General features: G+C 37.1%; 1 protein-coding gene across 1 annotated transcript; it reads right to left on the bottom strand.

Moving 5' to 3' along the window:
* Positions 1–1457: 1457 nt before the first annotated feature.
* Positions 1458–15617, bottom strand: LOC109066027 (2-hydroxyacyl-CoA lyase 2). Its single transcript, XM_042743551.1, has 16 exons — positions 15457–15617; positions 15135–15290; positions 12247–12448; positions 12032–12159; positions 11047–11185; positions 7302–7413; positions 7072–7171; positions 6528–6625; positions 5675–5811; positions 5275–5409; positions 4181–4295; positions 3809–3978; positions 3225–3295; positions 3014–3085; positions 2309–2414; positions 1458–2105 (listed from the first exon to the last, which is right to left on the bottom strand). Exons 2-16 carry the CDS (start codon positions 15234–15236, stop codon positions 1927–1929), a joined length of 1866 nt encoding a protein of 621 aa, XP_042599485.1. The 5' UTR covers positions 15237–15290; positions 15457–15617; the 3' UTR covers positions 1458–1926.
* Between the last annotated feature and the right edge of the window lie 422 nt (positions 15618–16039).

Raw genomic sequence — 16039 nt, forward strand, 5'->3', positions numbered from 1 at the left:
TACATATATATATATATATATATATATATATATATATATATATATATATATATATATATATATATATATATATTATGTAATATAACAATTTATAGCATTGGTAAACAGGCAACTCAATGGCAGATGGCTGAAGAAAGAGCTCAAATCTGTAAGTTGCTCCTTTTATAGCGGTTCAGTCTCAGTGAAAGTAGGATATGTTCCCATTCAAATGCTGCCTACAATAAAAAAGTTAATGGGTTAATAGCAGGGCATGCTCTATTTTGGACAGGTCATGATGTGCCTGTGGTTAATGAAGCTTTAAGATTTTTATAGCCTCTTGCGTAGAGACATGAGAGCATCCTTATTTTCAGTACTTTCTTCCTCTAGTTCTCTCTTTTCACCCACTGGCCCTGTATTTGATTGCTTCTCATTGACTGCACATGAAAATCAACAACTTAAATTAAACAGGTAACTATAAGGATTCAGTCATCAGACAAGCCATGAGTGTGTTTATCTTTATAAATCAGCTGTTGCAAAAGTGATGGCCTTAGAAATGCTTTTTTGTTGTTGTTACTAAGGATCTGGAGGTAACTGTTATATTTTAAGCAGATTTCCCCCCAAAATTCTTCATAATTTCTTTACTACAGTATTTACTGCTAGCTGATGAATGACGCCTCATGGGTTAGTAGTAGAGTTGTCTGACATCTAGTGGTTCATGTCTTGAGGGGAAAAACAAACAATTGTAGGACTGTTCTTTAGAGATTTTATTACATCAGTAGATAAAATACGTAGCCATATTCAAATGGTCATTTTGTGGGGGATGCTGAAGTGATCAATCACAAACTGAGGAGAGGCATTATGGTACATCCAGGTCTGATACTGCAGCAAAAACACCAACTGCATTTGCAAGTATTTGCTAGGATATTACTTTGGTTTACACTGATATTTCTAGACCAATAAACATAGACCCATTTGATTCATTAATTAGTGAAATATTAATGTCCTTTGAAATATTAGTTCTTTGAAAATTAGTTCTTACAAATTTCTGATTTTCTGAACAAGATCAGTTTAACATTCAGTAATCACAGGCACTCAACTGTATGAAGCAGAGAAATCAATCCTGCAAGCCTTCACACAACACAGGCAATGCATTATTATTAGGTAAATAAAGTCTTGTTTTCTTAAAGTGTGCTTCAAAAATAATATTTGGATCAAAACTTACTGGATTATCACACCGGTAATCTGATTTTTACAGTATTTTACAAAATGCTATAGAGAGTGAAGGCACTGTGCTTGCTCCTTTTCAACTTAATGAAAAAGTATTTGCAAAAACTTCCCAAAAATGTCCAAGCTCACATTTCAGAAGAAAAAAATGATTATATATATCAGTAATGACAATATATATATATATATATATATATATATATATATATATATATATATATATATATATATATATATATATATATTCTCATTACCATGCTATATATAATATTTCTTTTAAAATTAGCATAAATTAAAATACAACAATACTACCCCGTATATAAATACTTTTTAAAAATACGATTTAAATAATATATCATTATTTTCTCCCTTCTTTGCTTTACGTAATGAGAGTTGGGGGACATATGTCATACTAGAAATGTTTTTAATGATCCTGAGCACAAGCTTAATTTTCTTTAAACATTTTATCATTTACTTATTTTGGTTTTGGGATGAACCGTGACCGAGACGTGTTCTTGAGAGTTTTGCGAACATTGTATTAGTCACAGCATAACAGAAGAAATGTTTCTGAACATCTGATATGTTGTTGCTTAGAACTCTTTTTAAAAATAATCAGCTGAATCCATAAAACTTTGTAAAGGGTGCAACCTATGGTATATTTTGAGCATGACAACACCAGAAAGACTTTGGGTATCTAGGCAGGATGGGGCACAGTGTTTCTCTTCAAACTGAGATTGAACCTTCCCTAAAGTTAGTTTTTCCAATGAGAACATTCAGCAGAACGGCCTTTCCCTCTCTGCACTCCTTCTGCGCCTTTTTAATGATGTCATCAAGCTGCGACTCATCCTCTCGGCCAGTCAGGTAACCTTTGCCCCCGTAACCATCGGCTACAATATGGTAATCTGCAAGGAAGAGGTGGAACGGAACAGTAAGTGAAGCAACTCCTCACTACGGTTGATGAATATACAGTGCATCCCTTTGGAAAAGAGCTTAATCACTACATTAAACACTTTTGTGGACAATAAGACAAAGTTTTACTGCGTAGAAATTCAAACAAATGCAGTGAACAAGAATTGAATGACTGCACTGCAGCAAAGCCTCTCACCTGTAAAGGCAAGACCGCAGGCTACGTTACTCCCCAGCATAGGCACTTGTTCTCTGGAGATCTGACTCCAGCACGCATCATTTCCCACCAGAGCGATCACTGGGGTCTGGCAGGAGACCACAAGGCAGTCGTTAGAGGTTTTCAAGAGAAAAGCCACAGCAAGGATGTTTTTAAAGGAATATTCCGGGTTAAATTAGCAGCATCAAATTCCACTGTGAATATCCAAGTTTGTTAAAACAAAGTGTTGTTGATAGTTGTGAGCGTACAGTGGAGGTCTATGGGCAAGTGTGCAATGATTTGTGTGAAGTTTTTAATTTTTGCTGCTTTTGTGGTTGTCTATGTCTAAATAAAAGTCTAAATTAAATCTGTTTATCATACAAAATGATCATGTCTCATAGTCATATTATAGCACTCAATTCATATGTGTTACTTTAATGAACTGTAATAACTTTTTGAAGCATTAAAGTTTTGATGAAATGGACTTTCAGTGGAGGGACAGAAATGCCTCATGTTTTATTAAAAACATCTGCATTTGTGTTTCAAAGACGAACAAAAGTCAAGAGCAAATATATGACATAATTATGGGTGAACTATCCCTTTAAGAGGTTGGAAATGTTGTGCATTTTTTAAAACACACGTTCTACTGAACTTGATGCTGTAAAAGTCAGTGTTGTATCAGGGATGTTACATGTGTTATGGTTGTACCTTGTGACGTGTGAAGGTATCAAATTCAGCCACGCTATATCCAAGTGAACCATCGCCGTAAACGATCCATACCTGTAAACAAGATATTGGTTACGTTCACATGCTCCCTTATAATGTGATCAAGGCAGTATTGTGCATAAAATGGAGCGCTTAGTGAAATGTGATTTTTTTTAACAAGAAAAAATATTTGATATTTGATTTAAAATCTTACCTCAGACTCAGATCGACAAAGTTTTGCTCCCAGAGCAAAACCTCCTCCAACACCCAGAGTCCCAAAGGCCCCTGATGAAGGGAGAAGCCACAAATCATTATGAACACAAATACTATGAGTGGATTTGACAAAACAGAGCTGGAGATTATTATGGAATTAGAATTGTACCAAAAGTGAACATAACTTCAAGAAATGAACAAAATTATAATAATAATAATAAAAAAATGAACTCAATGGCAAAAACAAGCATGTTATTTAAATAAAATGTCAAAATGATGGATTATGAATCTGCTGCCACAGTTCTTTTATGCTTTCAATGCTTTTTTTTTTTATTAACTCAGTTAGGAAATGACGTTGCTTGTCAGGACAAAAGAAGAATGTATTAAAAATTATTTAAATATATATGGATATGTTGTTTTGAACGGATAAAAAGTGTGTAAGTGCTGTTATGTTAATTCAAAAAAGCTTGAATCATCTTACGTTGTGAGCATTTGAACAACTTGAAGAACCTACAGATTCAGACATAACAGACGATAATCTTATGGAAGCACAAACACAATAGCTGTGACGGCTCTGCCTCTAACCTGGGTCCAGCCAGCGGAGCGGGCCCCGGGGTCTCATGATATATGCTGCGCTGCCGACAAAATCACCGCCATCAGCCACTATGATGCTGTCCTCAGCCAAGAGCTCATCCACACGATGCAAAACACTCAGAGGGTTCAAATGCCTCTCTGTCTTCTCATCTGCTTTTGATCTGACGGCAAAAACTGGCATAATGAGAACCTATACTGGTAGACAACAACAAACATAGCCAAAAGTATATGGACAGACACCCCTTTTATTTATCAGGAGGGAACACTGCCAATTGTTTGGATGTCCATATGTTTTTAGCCAAGTAGTGTAGGCTTGATTCTCTCTCCAGAGACAACGAATCCAAGCAGCTGAGATAAGATCACCTGTTAGCTTTCTCTTTGACGGCATCTCCCTCTTTCAGGCTCCTAGGCCATTCCTCTGGACATCTGTGTCCCTTCAGGGCTTTCGAGAGACGCACAAGGAAAGAACCAGCATCACCTGAATAAGTTAGGAAAGGAAACCTTGTGACATAAAATTTATATATTATAAAAATATATAAATACAGAGTTCTGGCATGTTCGATGGCGCAGTCCGATAGGTCAAACTCAATCTGACCTAATGACATCATTATCACATGGCACAGCTGATTTGTTCTCTTCTGTATCGGTAGCCAATGAGCGTGCTGCTCAATATTCAAATATATGACTAGTGCTTGCTGTAGGAGTTGCAGCTTGCTTCAGAAACCCTCCACCTTCCCCAGCTCCACCTGTGTAGATCTGCTACGAGGTGATTTATGTATGCTATATGGGGGTTATATTTCATGTATGTTATATTTGCTGCAGCAATATTTCTTACATGCTCACAGCAGCATGTTGTGGATGTATTGGCAGTAGCAAGTCTCGGTACTTGCTTTGCAGCAGCAGCGTAGCAGATCTATTCTGCCAAGACCAAATACATTAACACGGTCATGTACATGTTAAACTAATTAATTTTACTTGGCTGGAACAGCAGCTACGCTAATTATGTCTCTATTTGTTTCTTTGTTTTGCCACGGGATTTACATCCCAGCTCCAGTCTGGATCCAGAACACCTGAGAAGAGATGATGCCAGCCCCTCAGAGGACCTCAGATGATGCTAATCCTGAAACAACATACAGAACTACCACATCTTGCTCTAAGTTTGATTGCATAATTGCTGTTAATAGTGTTAATCTTCTGTTTGTTTACGTCTTTTATTGATTTTTCTGAACATTTCTGCTGTATGCACATAAACTGACAGTAATCACTGATATGCTACTACTAAATATTGTAGAAACTTAATTTTCTGTAAAGTTGCTTTGCAATGATGTGTATCATAAAAAGCGCTATACAAATAAACTTGACTTGAACTCAATTGAATGTACATTACCATGCCAATCCCTCCGAGAGTTGTCATGACAGAACTATAGATTATGTAAAAGTAAAATGTAGCTGTTTACCTTGAATGGCCACTGTTGGCTTCCAGAACATGTCGGAGTTCTTTAGTAGCTGACTCCTGTCTCTGTTGACGGCGATGATTTTGCTCCGTCGGTTCAGCACTCTTCCGTAGCTCAGTCTGAAATCACACACCGTGCCTATACACCAAAACAAACACATCCAGGAACAAGAACTACGCAAAACCCAGAGTTCCCACACTTTCCCACTTGCCAAAAAATTTAATATTTTATAAATAATTCCATGACTTGTGTATGTATGAAATGCATTAACTGACTTTTCCAGGTATGGAATCGCAATTTTTTAAATTCACTGAGATTTCCAGACTTTCCAAACACAGAGTATGTGTATGGAAAACATTTCTGCACATATTCCAACAGTTCAGTAGGTGGCATTGTTTCCCACCTGCCAGCAGCACGAGGTCAGCATCTTTTAAGGCATCTCTCCTGTTTTGTCTAATGTGCAGTGGGCTGTTCTTTCCCAGCATCCCTCGGGACATTCCACCCAGGAAGCAGGGAATGCCTAAAGATTCTAAGGCCTTTCTGTAAACGAAGCATAGAAAAAAACCCTAAAAATCTGACTAAAAATTGACTTCATGCACGTGTTATGGGTGCGTATGATCAATCATGTAAATCACTGGTTGTTGTTGTTTTGGACTTGAAACCAAATGCATTTTTGATCAATGTAATCTATATATACAGTACCAAAAGTCAACAGTCTGGACACACATACTGAGTTTACATTTCTTAGGATCTTAGAAATCCTTGTGATCTAAATGTTTATACTGAAATACATGAAGTGGCATCTGTAGATACATTTACACAGCTGTGCCTCTGTATTAACTAAATAAGTAAAGAAATAATATTTAATAACTTTAATATGTTTTAAATAGATGAATTAGAGAGTGGGAAGTCACCATATATTACATTTTTCAATACGGTTTTACAGCATTCCAGGATGCATTTTATAAATCTAGGTACGTATTATGACACTTAAGACAAAATATAAGATGGTGTTGATTTGTTTCACTACATAATTTGCATAGTTATGTGTTATCTCACACTTATGTCTTTGAGCAGGTGCGTCCACATTTTTGTCTGGCAATGTATGAATTAATTTAATATGTCAGCATTAATTTACAGGAAGAGTTGTAGTGGGTAAATCTGGACTGGTGACCCAAAGGTCAGAGATTTACAGACCTGAAAAGGCGACCCCTGAACTGTTCAATGAACGTTTGAAGAGACAGCTACTCATTTACCTGACATCATCCGCTGGTGTAGGGGGCAATGTTGCCTGACTGCCTAACAGTATGACAGGTTTCTTGGCTCTGCTCACCAATTCCACACACCTTTGGACCTGGAAAGAGTAAAAGGTTAAGAGCCACTCAAAGTGCAATGTGATCTTATCTTCTGTATTTGGGGCACAAGTCAACATTTCAACATTTATCCTTCATCTTTAAGCTTTCTTTCCTGGGGTAGTTGCATAAAGGTTTAGACTAGTCTTCTGCATAAAGGTTTAGTTAGTCAACTATTTTTTTTTCTTCTTTAAAACTGATCATGCTTCTTTAAAGTGGTCACTGATTACCTCTTGCTTAACTACTAATTGGTCAGACTAGTTCTTAAGACACTGTCTTCAGATAGAGGCTAAGTTTATGCAACTGGCTCCAGGTGTCGTTTAATGTGTTATATACTGAGACAGGATGATGATAATAGAATCGTGTAACATTATCATTATCATGATCAGTTGAATCTACAGTCTAACTTCAATACAATATATGCCACAACAGGGTAGACAAGTTTCACCTCATCCTCTGTGGCATGGGGTATGTGAACAGGAAGTGGGGACAGATCACGTGTCTCCCAAGCTCCAGCAAACAAGTTTGATAAATGATTCCGGAGATACCTATGTGATGACAAGAACGGCAATTGTTTCAGTCATGGTAAAGTCGGTTATTTAAAAAACATCACTTGTCATTTAATAACAAGATCATGTGCAGGAATAATAGTTTGTGAATAGTGAGAAATGTTTATACCATGCAATGATTTTCCCCATCAGGCCTTTAGGAGTGTTTTTAGGGGCAAACTCTTTTTCCACCACATGGTAAGGGTACAACGTGTCTATGGGAAACTCTATAAACACTGGGCCTGTGAATCAAAGGAATAATGTAGAATTATGCTCACAGAATTAAAAAACAGCACTCATTTACATATAATTACAAAATTCGCTCAATGAAAGATAAAATAAAATAATTACATAATTTGTGCTGTAGTAATACACCTGAAAACTCTGGATGGTTGAAAAAGGTGACGTTATCTTAAGTATTTGTATTATTACATATGTGACCCTGGACCACAAAACCAGTCATAAGGCTATAATTTTTTTTTTTAATTGAGGTTTGCCAGGATATAGGACAATATTCGGCTGAGATGCAACAACTTGAAAATCTGGAAGCTGCGGCTGCAAAAAAAAAATCTAAATTTTGAGAAAATCGCCTTTAAAGTTGTTCAGATGAAGTTCTAAGCAATGCATATTACTAATCAAAAATTAAGTTTTGATATTTTTACTGTAGGAAATTTACAAAATATTTTCATGGAACATGATCTTTACTTAATATTCTAATGATTTTTGGCATGAAAAGAAAAATTTATAATTTCGAACCATACATATTGTTGACTTAACTATAGCTACAAACATAACCGTGCTACTTATGACTGGTTTCGTGGTCCAGGGTCACATATTTTGTGTCTAATAATACAAATAATAGCCTTCAACACTCTTTAATATTGAAAAAAAGAAAGGAAAAAAAAGAAAATTCTGATAGAACTATATGTAAAATGATAAAAAGACAATTTAAACAACTTTAGAGTTAAAACAATACAAGTTTTGACAAAAACAAAAAGTTTTTAAGAAACTTTATAAAGTTTTCCACAAGTTGGTATGTTTCTTTAGGGTCTTCATTGAAACGTCTGCAACATACAGTACTTTGGTTAAAATTCCTCAATGGTCGTGTAAAACACCACCCTTTTTACCCTGTCAAAAACAGCTCCGTTCACAGCAACCCTTTTCGGTGCATGTCCCTTTAAATGATCGTGAGCTACTGCCCACCCCACTCCACCCCTCTCCAGTTTTTTGTGTATTTGGTGGCTCATTATCATCAAAAACAAAAATTAAGAAAATGGGAGAGAATGAAAACTCTTATGTTCACTACAAAACCCCTGCATTGCTTACAAGACACTATTGCCACTAGAGCTGATCAAGCGCAAAGAAAATGGCAGACAGAGTGCAACTGGCTGAGGGCGGAAATACGCTAATACGGGACAGTACATCAGTGGTCATGGGCAGGGCCTGAACAGTATGATGTCATCCTCAGAAAATCAAAACGTTTATAATTATGACAGTTTAGGTTTCTTGGGGATTAAAGAGCAGGTCATATGGGTTTTTGAAAAATCTCTCTTTTGCAGTTTATAACGTAGCTATCCTTAAATGAAAACAATCTTCAAAGTTGTTAATCAAAAAAGTGCATGATAAATAAAGATATCGTCTCTCAAAAGAGAGAGTCGGTTCTGAATCGCCGTAACGAGTCGTTATATTTTCGACTCTTTTGCCTGTTTGCTTGTACGTCACTGGGTAACACATTTGCATAATCCCCACCTGCCCGCGAAATACGAACAGAGTCTGATCTGCCCACAAACACTTCTGCTATTAGTGCGTTTACATCATGTTGAGAAGACGCTGTGTTCAAGGATACCACAGAAATACAATTCGAGCCTTTTGTTGTGTGCTTGTCATTTTTATCAAGAACTGCTTCTCTAATCTTGGTTTTTATCTTCCTTGGCTTCTAATCTTCTTAATTTGGACTAACAAGCTCTCTGAACCATGACCTGTAAGTAGTATGATTGATACGTTAGGTGTACATTTTCAATTGAGTGCTCAAAATATAATTTTTTTTGTGCCAATATGTGATGTGTACCTAGTGCAGCTTTAGGTTTCCAGGTAAAGCATGATATTACTGTCTTACTGAAGTAGTTCTAAAAATTTGCAGTGAACCTAAGAATATGTCGATTATTGTAGACTGACGTTGTTCTAATTACTTTGTTTAATAATAAAGAATGTAGTGTAGCACACAGACTTTATAATAATTGTGAAACTGCTGTTTATTGTGCTGCACTGGCAGTTACAGGGTTAATGCGGGAGAGATGAGTGATTTCGGCTGGTGCTCCTGTGATACAACTGTTCTGCGTTCTGATTAAAAGTTAAGACATTACAGTAGACATATTTTGGTTTACAAACTGTATTGTTTAATCAGTTAGTCACGTTAGCACTCGGCTAAAGTATCCACCTAGTGTTCACAGTTTAGCAGCTACACATTAGCTGTGGGCACGATTCACTTGCATAAGTGTTTTTGTATTTTATGTCATTATAAGAACGGATTGACTATATTATTGTTTTTATGTAAAGGTGCTTTGTCAATGGTAGCGCTGGCTAACTGGCTCAAGGACTCATCTCTGTGCCAATCACAACAGGTTTGGCTAGCTGACCAATCAGAGCAGAGTAGGCTTGAGGAAGGGAGGGGCTTGCTCCGAACTTGCTTGAAACGAATCATTTCCTAATCATTGGCAAATGACTCTAATATTAAATGTATATTCTGAGAAAATTACAATGTTTTCTGACCTTAGATGCATTTAAACCTGATGTAGGGGACTCCAATACAATATTGGGACACTTTAAAATACCATCTGACCTGCTCTTTAAAAAAGGGGAGAATTGATTTTTATCATTATAGGGTATAGGGCTGCACGATTAATCGAATGTGATTGTCATGCACATTTTGTTAGTAAAGCCGGTTCTGTAATCAGCAGTAAATCATCATCACATGCTTTCAGATAGAGCAGCATTTACTACACAGAGCCATAGTTCACTGACAAGTTACAAAAAAACGAAAAAAATTTATTGCGCGATTATGAAATCGAAGAAATCATTTGCTATAATGACAGCTGTTTGCATAGCTTCTCAGTGAACTACGGTTCTGTGTAGTAAATGCTGCTCCATCTGAAAGCATGTGAAAATACCACATTTAAAAACGTATTCTTACTCCAGACTCACTTCATAACGTCAATCGAGTGTTTGAAATAAATACTTCTGTGAGATGATGTGTCTTCTTACAAAGAATAAGGCACGTAACATGTTTCTTGGTATTCTAAGCAGTGATAAAGGCATTGCATTATGAATATACTTTATTTTAATGAAAATTATACTAATAATAACTCGGATAAACCATATATTGTCATAATTGTGTATTTATTAGTCACGTGGAATCAATAAAAGCAGTTAAATCTTAAATCATAAGCTACTGCTATAGGCATTTCCTAGATTTCTTCTTTGTGTCACATTTGGATTTTCAGCGTGAGAGCGCCCTCTGGCCTTTGGATGCAGATTTACTGCTGATCACAGAACCGTACTTCACTGAAAGATATGCATGACAATCGCAGCCTCTGTCGAATCGCGATCTCGATTCCATTTCAATTTATCCTGCAGCCCTAGTAGGGTAGTTGCGTTCACACACTGTTAAGACACATTTCTAAGAAAAATTAGATTTTTGCATCCAATGTCTGCATTAAAAATTTAGCATGTAGAGTCAGTTCCCCTCAAAGACCCATTCACATAAACCACCCACACAAAATAAAAAGTCCTCGGATTTGCACAAAATCAAGTTAATAGGATATTTGAATGTCAGAATGGCGAATAGGTATGTAGAGTATATTTCAGCGTCACTGTACCTGGTGTGCCAGACTGTGCGACGGCCAAGGCTTTTCTGACAGTGGGAACAATTTCTCTCACAGTCCTCACTGACGCACAAAACTTACATAGAGGCTTGAAGAGGGACATTTGGTCAATATCCTGCAGTGCACCTCTACCCTGCAAAGAAACCGTCAGACATAATTAATGACACAAGAATAATGCAGGTGACAACCAACAATTATTTCACAGAAATTCAACTGATTAAAAGCCTGTTTACACCAAAAACAATAAGTGTAGCAATTAATATAACTAGAAAGTTGTAATAATTATTCTAAATCTATGACAATAGGCAAGTCCACATCATAACTATATCAACGACAACAATGTTGTTGGAATTACTTTCAGAACAATTTTTTTCAGCTGATTAATGATAAAAAATTGACAGCCAATCAGAATCCAGAGCTTGAGCATTTAATGCAGCAGACGACATAACTGCAGCACATGCTTATAATAAACAGAATGTTATTGAGTGTTGTTGTGGATGCTAATATAGTTAGTTATACAGTAAGTATCATTATTGTTATTGTTGTGTGAACAGGCCATTAGTAGATGCAGTGCAGTGCAGCAACAATTTGTGTTGTATATATCATAAAACCAAAGTTCTGTTTTCATAAGAACATATTTTCATTGTCTATGACTTTTGGGAGTCTCCATCCAATGGAAGACAAACTTGTTTGGTTACCAAACAGTCATACAGGTTTGTAACAAAAATTATTTTTTGGAATTAAAAATTTTGTGTGAATGACGAATGACAAAATCCTTGCTGTCATGGTTCAAGGCTAGCTCCCTGAGAATCACTCCAGAGCTGAGATAAAATCCAGTGTTTACACAAGACACAGATAAAAATATAAAGAAAAGATAAGGAAGTTATAGAGGCATAAGCTAACCAGAGCAGAGAGCAAATATGCAGGTGACATGCGTATGAACAGCACGTGACTCATAGACTATACAGCACTTCCTGACCTGTAAGAGAGTGGCAGCAGCACCGCCAATCAGAAGCAGCGGTGATTCGGCCATTTGAGCATTTTTCACCGCAGTCACTGTGTTCGTCAGCCCCGGCCCCGCCGTCACCGCAGCCACACCGACTGTACCTATATCAACAAAACACAAGATTAACCAGCTTCTCCTACATCTTCTAACATGATGTGTCTGCTTTTCTGTTTTTGATTCAATCTTACCAGAAAGTCTTGCTACGGCATCGGCAGCAAACACAGCTGTGGCCTCGTGGCGTGTGTCGACAATGCGGATGCCAAGTTTCTCACAGGCCACCAGGATGGGTGAGATGTGTCCTCCTACCAACGTGAAGACAAATTTGATGTCATGAGCTCGCAAAACCTCCGCCACGCTCTCACCTCCATGTCGAGGGCTCTGTCTCTCTGTCTGGGAATGATTAACATTAAAGTTGCAATGAAATGAAAGTAGTAACAGATATTTTCATCTGTATTGTGATGTACACACTGGGAAAAAAATATTTTTCAAGTTGTAAATAAAACAAAAATGGAATAAGTTTTTTAATAATTAACTCTGAGGCAGAAGTCTCCAAACTCATCCTTTCTAATCATCCTATTACTTGCCTGTTCAGTCCTATTGTATCTCATCTACTTCAAGCCATTTCTCCTGCAGTTGTACCTGCACTCACTCACATCAACATTCCTTCACACTGGTGTTTTTCCCTCAGCATTCAGACAGACTCGTATAACACCACTACTTAAAAAAACCCACCCTTAACCAATCTCTTTTAGAGAACTACAGACTGGTTTCCCTTCTTCCTTTCATTGCAAAACCACTTGAACGAGCTGTGTTCAACCAAGTCTCTGCCTTTCACACAGAACAACCTCCTCGACAATCTGGTTTCAGTAGTGGACATTCAACCGAGACTCCCTTGCTCTCAGTTGTTGAAGCCCTAAGACTGGCAAGAGCAGATTACAAATCTTTAATATTTATCTTGCTTGATCTGTCCGCTGCTTCTGACACAGTTAACCACGGGATACTCCTGTCAACCCTACTGACAAAGGGCATCTCAGGAACCACACTCCAGTGGTTTGAGTCTTATCACTCAGATAGGTCCTTCAAGGTATCTTGGAGGTGAGGTGTCCAAGCCGCAAAATCTAACTACTGGGGTGCCTCAGGGCTCAGTTCTTGGACCACTTCTCTTCTCTGTCTACATGGCATCACTAGGTTCTGTCATTCAGAAACATAGCTTTTCATATCACTGCTATGCTGATGACACTCAACTCTACCTCTCATTCCATCCTGTTCTCATTTCAGCTTGTCTAGGAGACAGTTCTTACTGGATGAAGGACCATCACTTTCAACTCAACCTTGCCAAGACAGAACTAATTGTGGTTCCATCAAACCCATCATTTCATCACAAATTCATCATTCAGTTAGGCACATCAACCATAACTCCTCCAAAAACAGCCAAAAACCTTGGAGTTATGATTGATGATCAGCTGATTTCCTCAGACCACATTGCTAAAACTGTACAGTCCTGCAGATTTGCTTTATTCAGCATCAAGAAGATCAGGCCCTTTCTTTCGGAACATGCTTCACAACTCCTTGTTCAAGCTCTTGTTCTGTGCAGGCTAGACTATTGCAACGCTCTCTCGGCAGGTCTTCCAGACAGTTCTATCAAACCTTTACAATTAATCCAGAATGCGGCAGCAAGATTAATTTTTAATGAGACGAAAAGAATGCATGTCACACCTCTGTTTATCAATCTGCACTGGCTACCAATAGCTGCTTGCATAAAATTCAAGGTATTTATGTTTGCCTACAAAACCACCACACTAACTTCTCTAATCTATTTGTATTCTATTTGTTTTCTTTTTATTATTATACAATTAACAAAAGCAAAATTGGCCTCTAACACTAGCTTGGTCTATTCCTTTTCTATTCTATCTATTTTCTTTTGATTTATTATATAATTTTAAAAAAACCTTGTTACTTGTACTGCGTTAAACTGAGACTTGCTATAGCACTTGAATATCATTGCTCTTTTGTTGATTTTGATTGCTTCCATTGTCCTCATTTGTAAATTTCTTTAGATAAAAGCATCTGCTAAATGACTAAATGTAAATGTAAAATACTATTGTAGTCTTTCTACTTCAAAATTTCACATTTAATGCACTTTCTTACTTGCTTGATTTTTTTTTATATTTGTGAAATTTACTACCAATTTCTGAGTAAAAATTGTATATGTTCCATTTTTTCAGTGCATCCAAGTGTGACAGATTATAGGAAAAAAAACTTGGGTCGGACTTGGTTCAACGAGTTGGTTGTTGATTGGATATTAAGACGTAAGCACTGCAAACAAAAGTGGAGGCCGATGAATGTGAGCTTGCAGGATCAGGTTTTAGTGACTAAATGATTGAAAAAGTCCTGAAAAACATTAATTTTCACCGAAAGGTCCAGTTATGACATTTTGTTTAAAAATGCATGCATTTAGAAAATATATTCATGCATTTTCATTTCATGCCGTAATAAATATATCAGACTAATCTTACCGTGTTCCTGTGAACTCTTTGCCAAAAAAGCTAGACAGGGTTTGTGAAGAGACACTCACTGCCGGTTTTACTTGTTTACTTAATTCTTACAAACCAAACCATACGCTTTTATATATATTTCTGGCGGTACAATACAAATGCTTAATAGGTGACAAATTGTTTGCCACTGGAGTCTGGAAAGCAGGCCTTTTATTACAGCACCTTTTGTTTTGTTGAAAAACAAAATAAACAATAACCCATCTCCTGCTGTTGTTGTTAGGCAAGAGTAATCATACACCTGTACACCTGGCACACATATACAATACTCATGCAAAACTGTGCTTCTTCACCTGGTAGTTTACAATTCTTGTATAGTTATTAAACATGCATGTTTTATTATTGTAAAAGTCACTACTAGATAGATAGATAGACAAATAGATAGATAGACAGATAGATAGATAGATAGATAGATAGACAACTAGATAGATAGATAGATAGATAGATAGATAGATAGATGTCAAACTATGTTGTGAAAAGTGTAGATATTATATTCAATGCAGATTTGTCACAATGTTTCATACCTTATGAAATAGCTGGTAAAGTAAGCCCAGTTTATAGGATGCAAGGATCCCAGCCCCAAGGGCAGCACCCAGAGAGCAGCCCAAAACCACAGAAATGTCCATATCTAAAGTGGGTTGGTGGTTTACGAGCTAATGTCCACCTGTCCTGTGAGTGACCTGTTCAGCAAAAGCAGGAAAACAAGTAAATAAGCAAGCCGCTAACAATGTCGTGTGTTTCAAAGTTGACTTTTCCCGTGGACAAATGGCGAGGCGGCGGTCAATATTCAGCACGCTGTCATTGTTGATCTTTTTATGGCCTGGTTAAGGTCAGACAACACTGTACCTGCCAGCTCTTCCTCCTGCTGCTGAGGCCGATGAATGCACTCCTATGACTCCCCAGTCCCTCACACAAACAGAAAGCACTGAATGGACTGAGAGTGCTACGTAATAGGCGGAACAACTCTACCGCTATTTGAGTAATTGTCTTCACTTGCACATTCAGCGCTCTCAGCTGATTCACTTTGAGAATAGCAGGCTGCGCCGTAGCGTGATTGACAGCGCAGTCATCCAATCGGAGGATGAAACGTATATAACTCTAGAAACCACCACAGAAAATATATATAACTAGTATTAATAATTTGTTTTTGTTAGTTTGTTATTATTATTATCATTATCATTTAAGAGTGTTTCGTTGTTGTTACGCAGGCATATTTTTTTATTATTATTTATTTAAATATTTCAATAACAACACCTACAACAGTCAATGTAGGTGACACTGTATGACCTTTGCTCTAATACTATCCGAACAAAAGAACTGAACATGGAGAGCTGCCTAACAGGGGTATCACCTTTAGACATGTACTGCAGGCTACACAGCCATCTGTAGTAATAAAGAATAAAATAAAACGTTTTAACAGGAACTTTTT

This window comes from Cyprinus carpio, chromosome B18, assembly GCF_018340385.1.
Source record: "Cyprinus carpio isolate SPL01 chromosome B18, ASM1834038v1, whole genome shotgun sequence".
Classification (NCBI taxonomy): Eukaryota; Metazoa; Chordata; class Actinopteri; order Cypriniformes; family Cyprinidae; genus Cyprinus; species Cyprinus carpio.

Bases quoted from the DNA above. Each gene is read 5' to 3' on its own strand.
- LOC109066027 (XM_042743551.1), bottom strand. From the start codon at position 15,236: ATGGACATTTCTGTGGTTTTGGGCTGCTCTCTGGGTGCTGCCCTTGGG. The intron at 4,296-5,274 runs GTAAACAGCTAC...TAACTTATTCAG, and splicing joins GCCAACAGTGGCCATTCAAG to GTGATGCTGGTTCTTTCCTT. The intron at 3,979-4,180 runs GTGATCTTATCT...TTTTGCCGTCAG, and splicing joins GTCAAAGAGAAAGCTAACAG to ATCAAAAGCAGATGAGAAGA.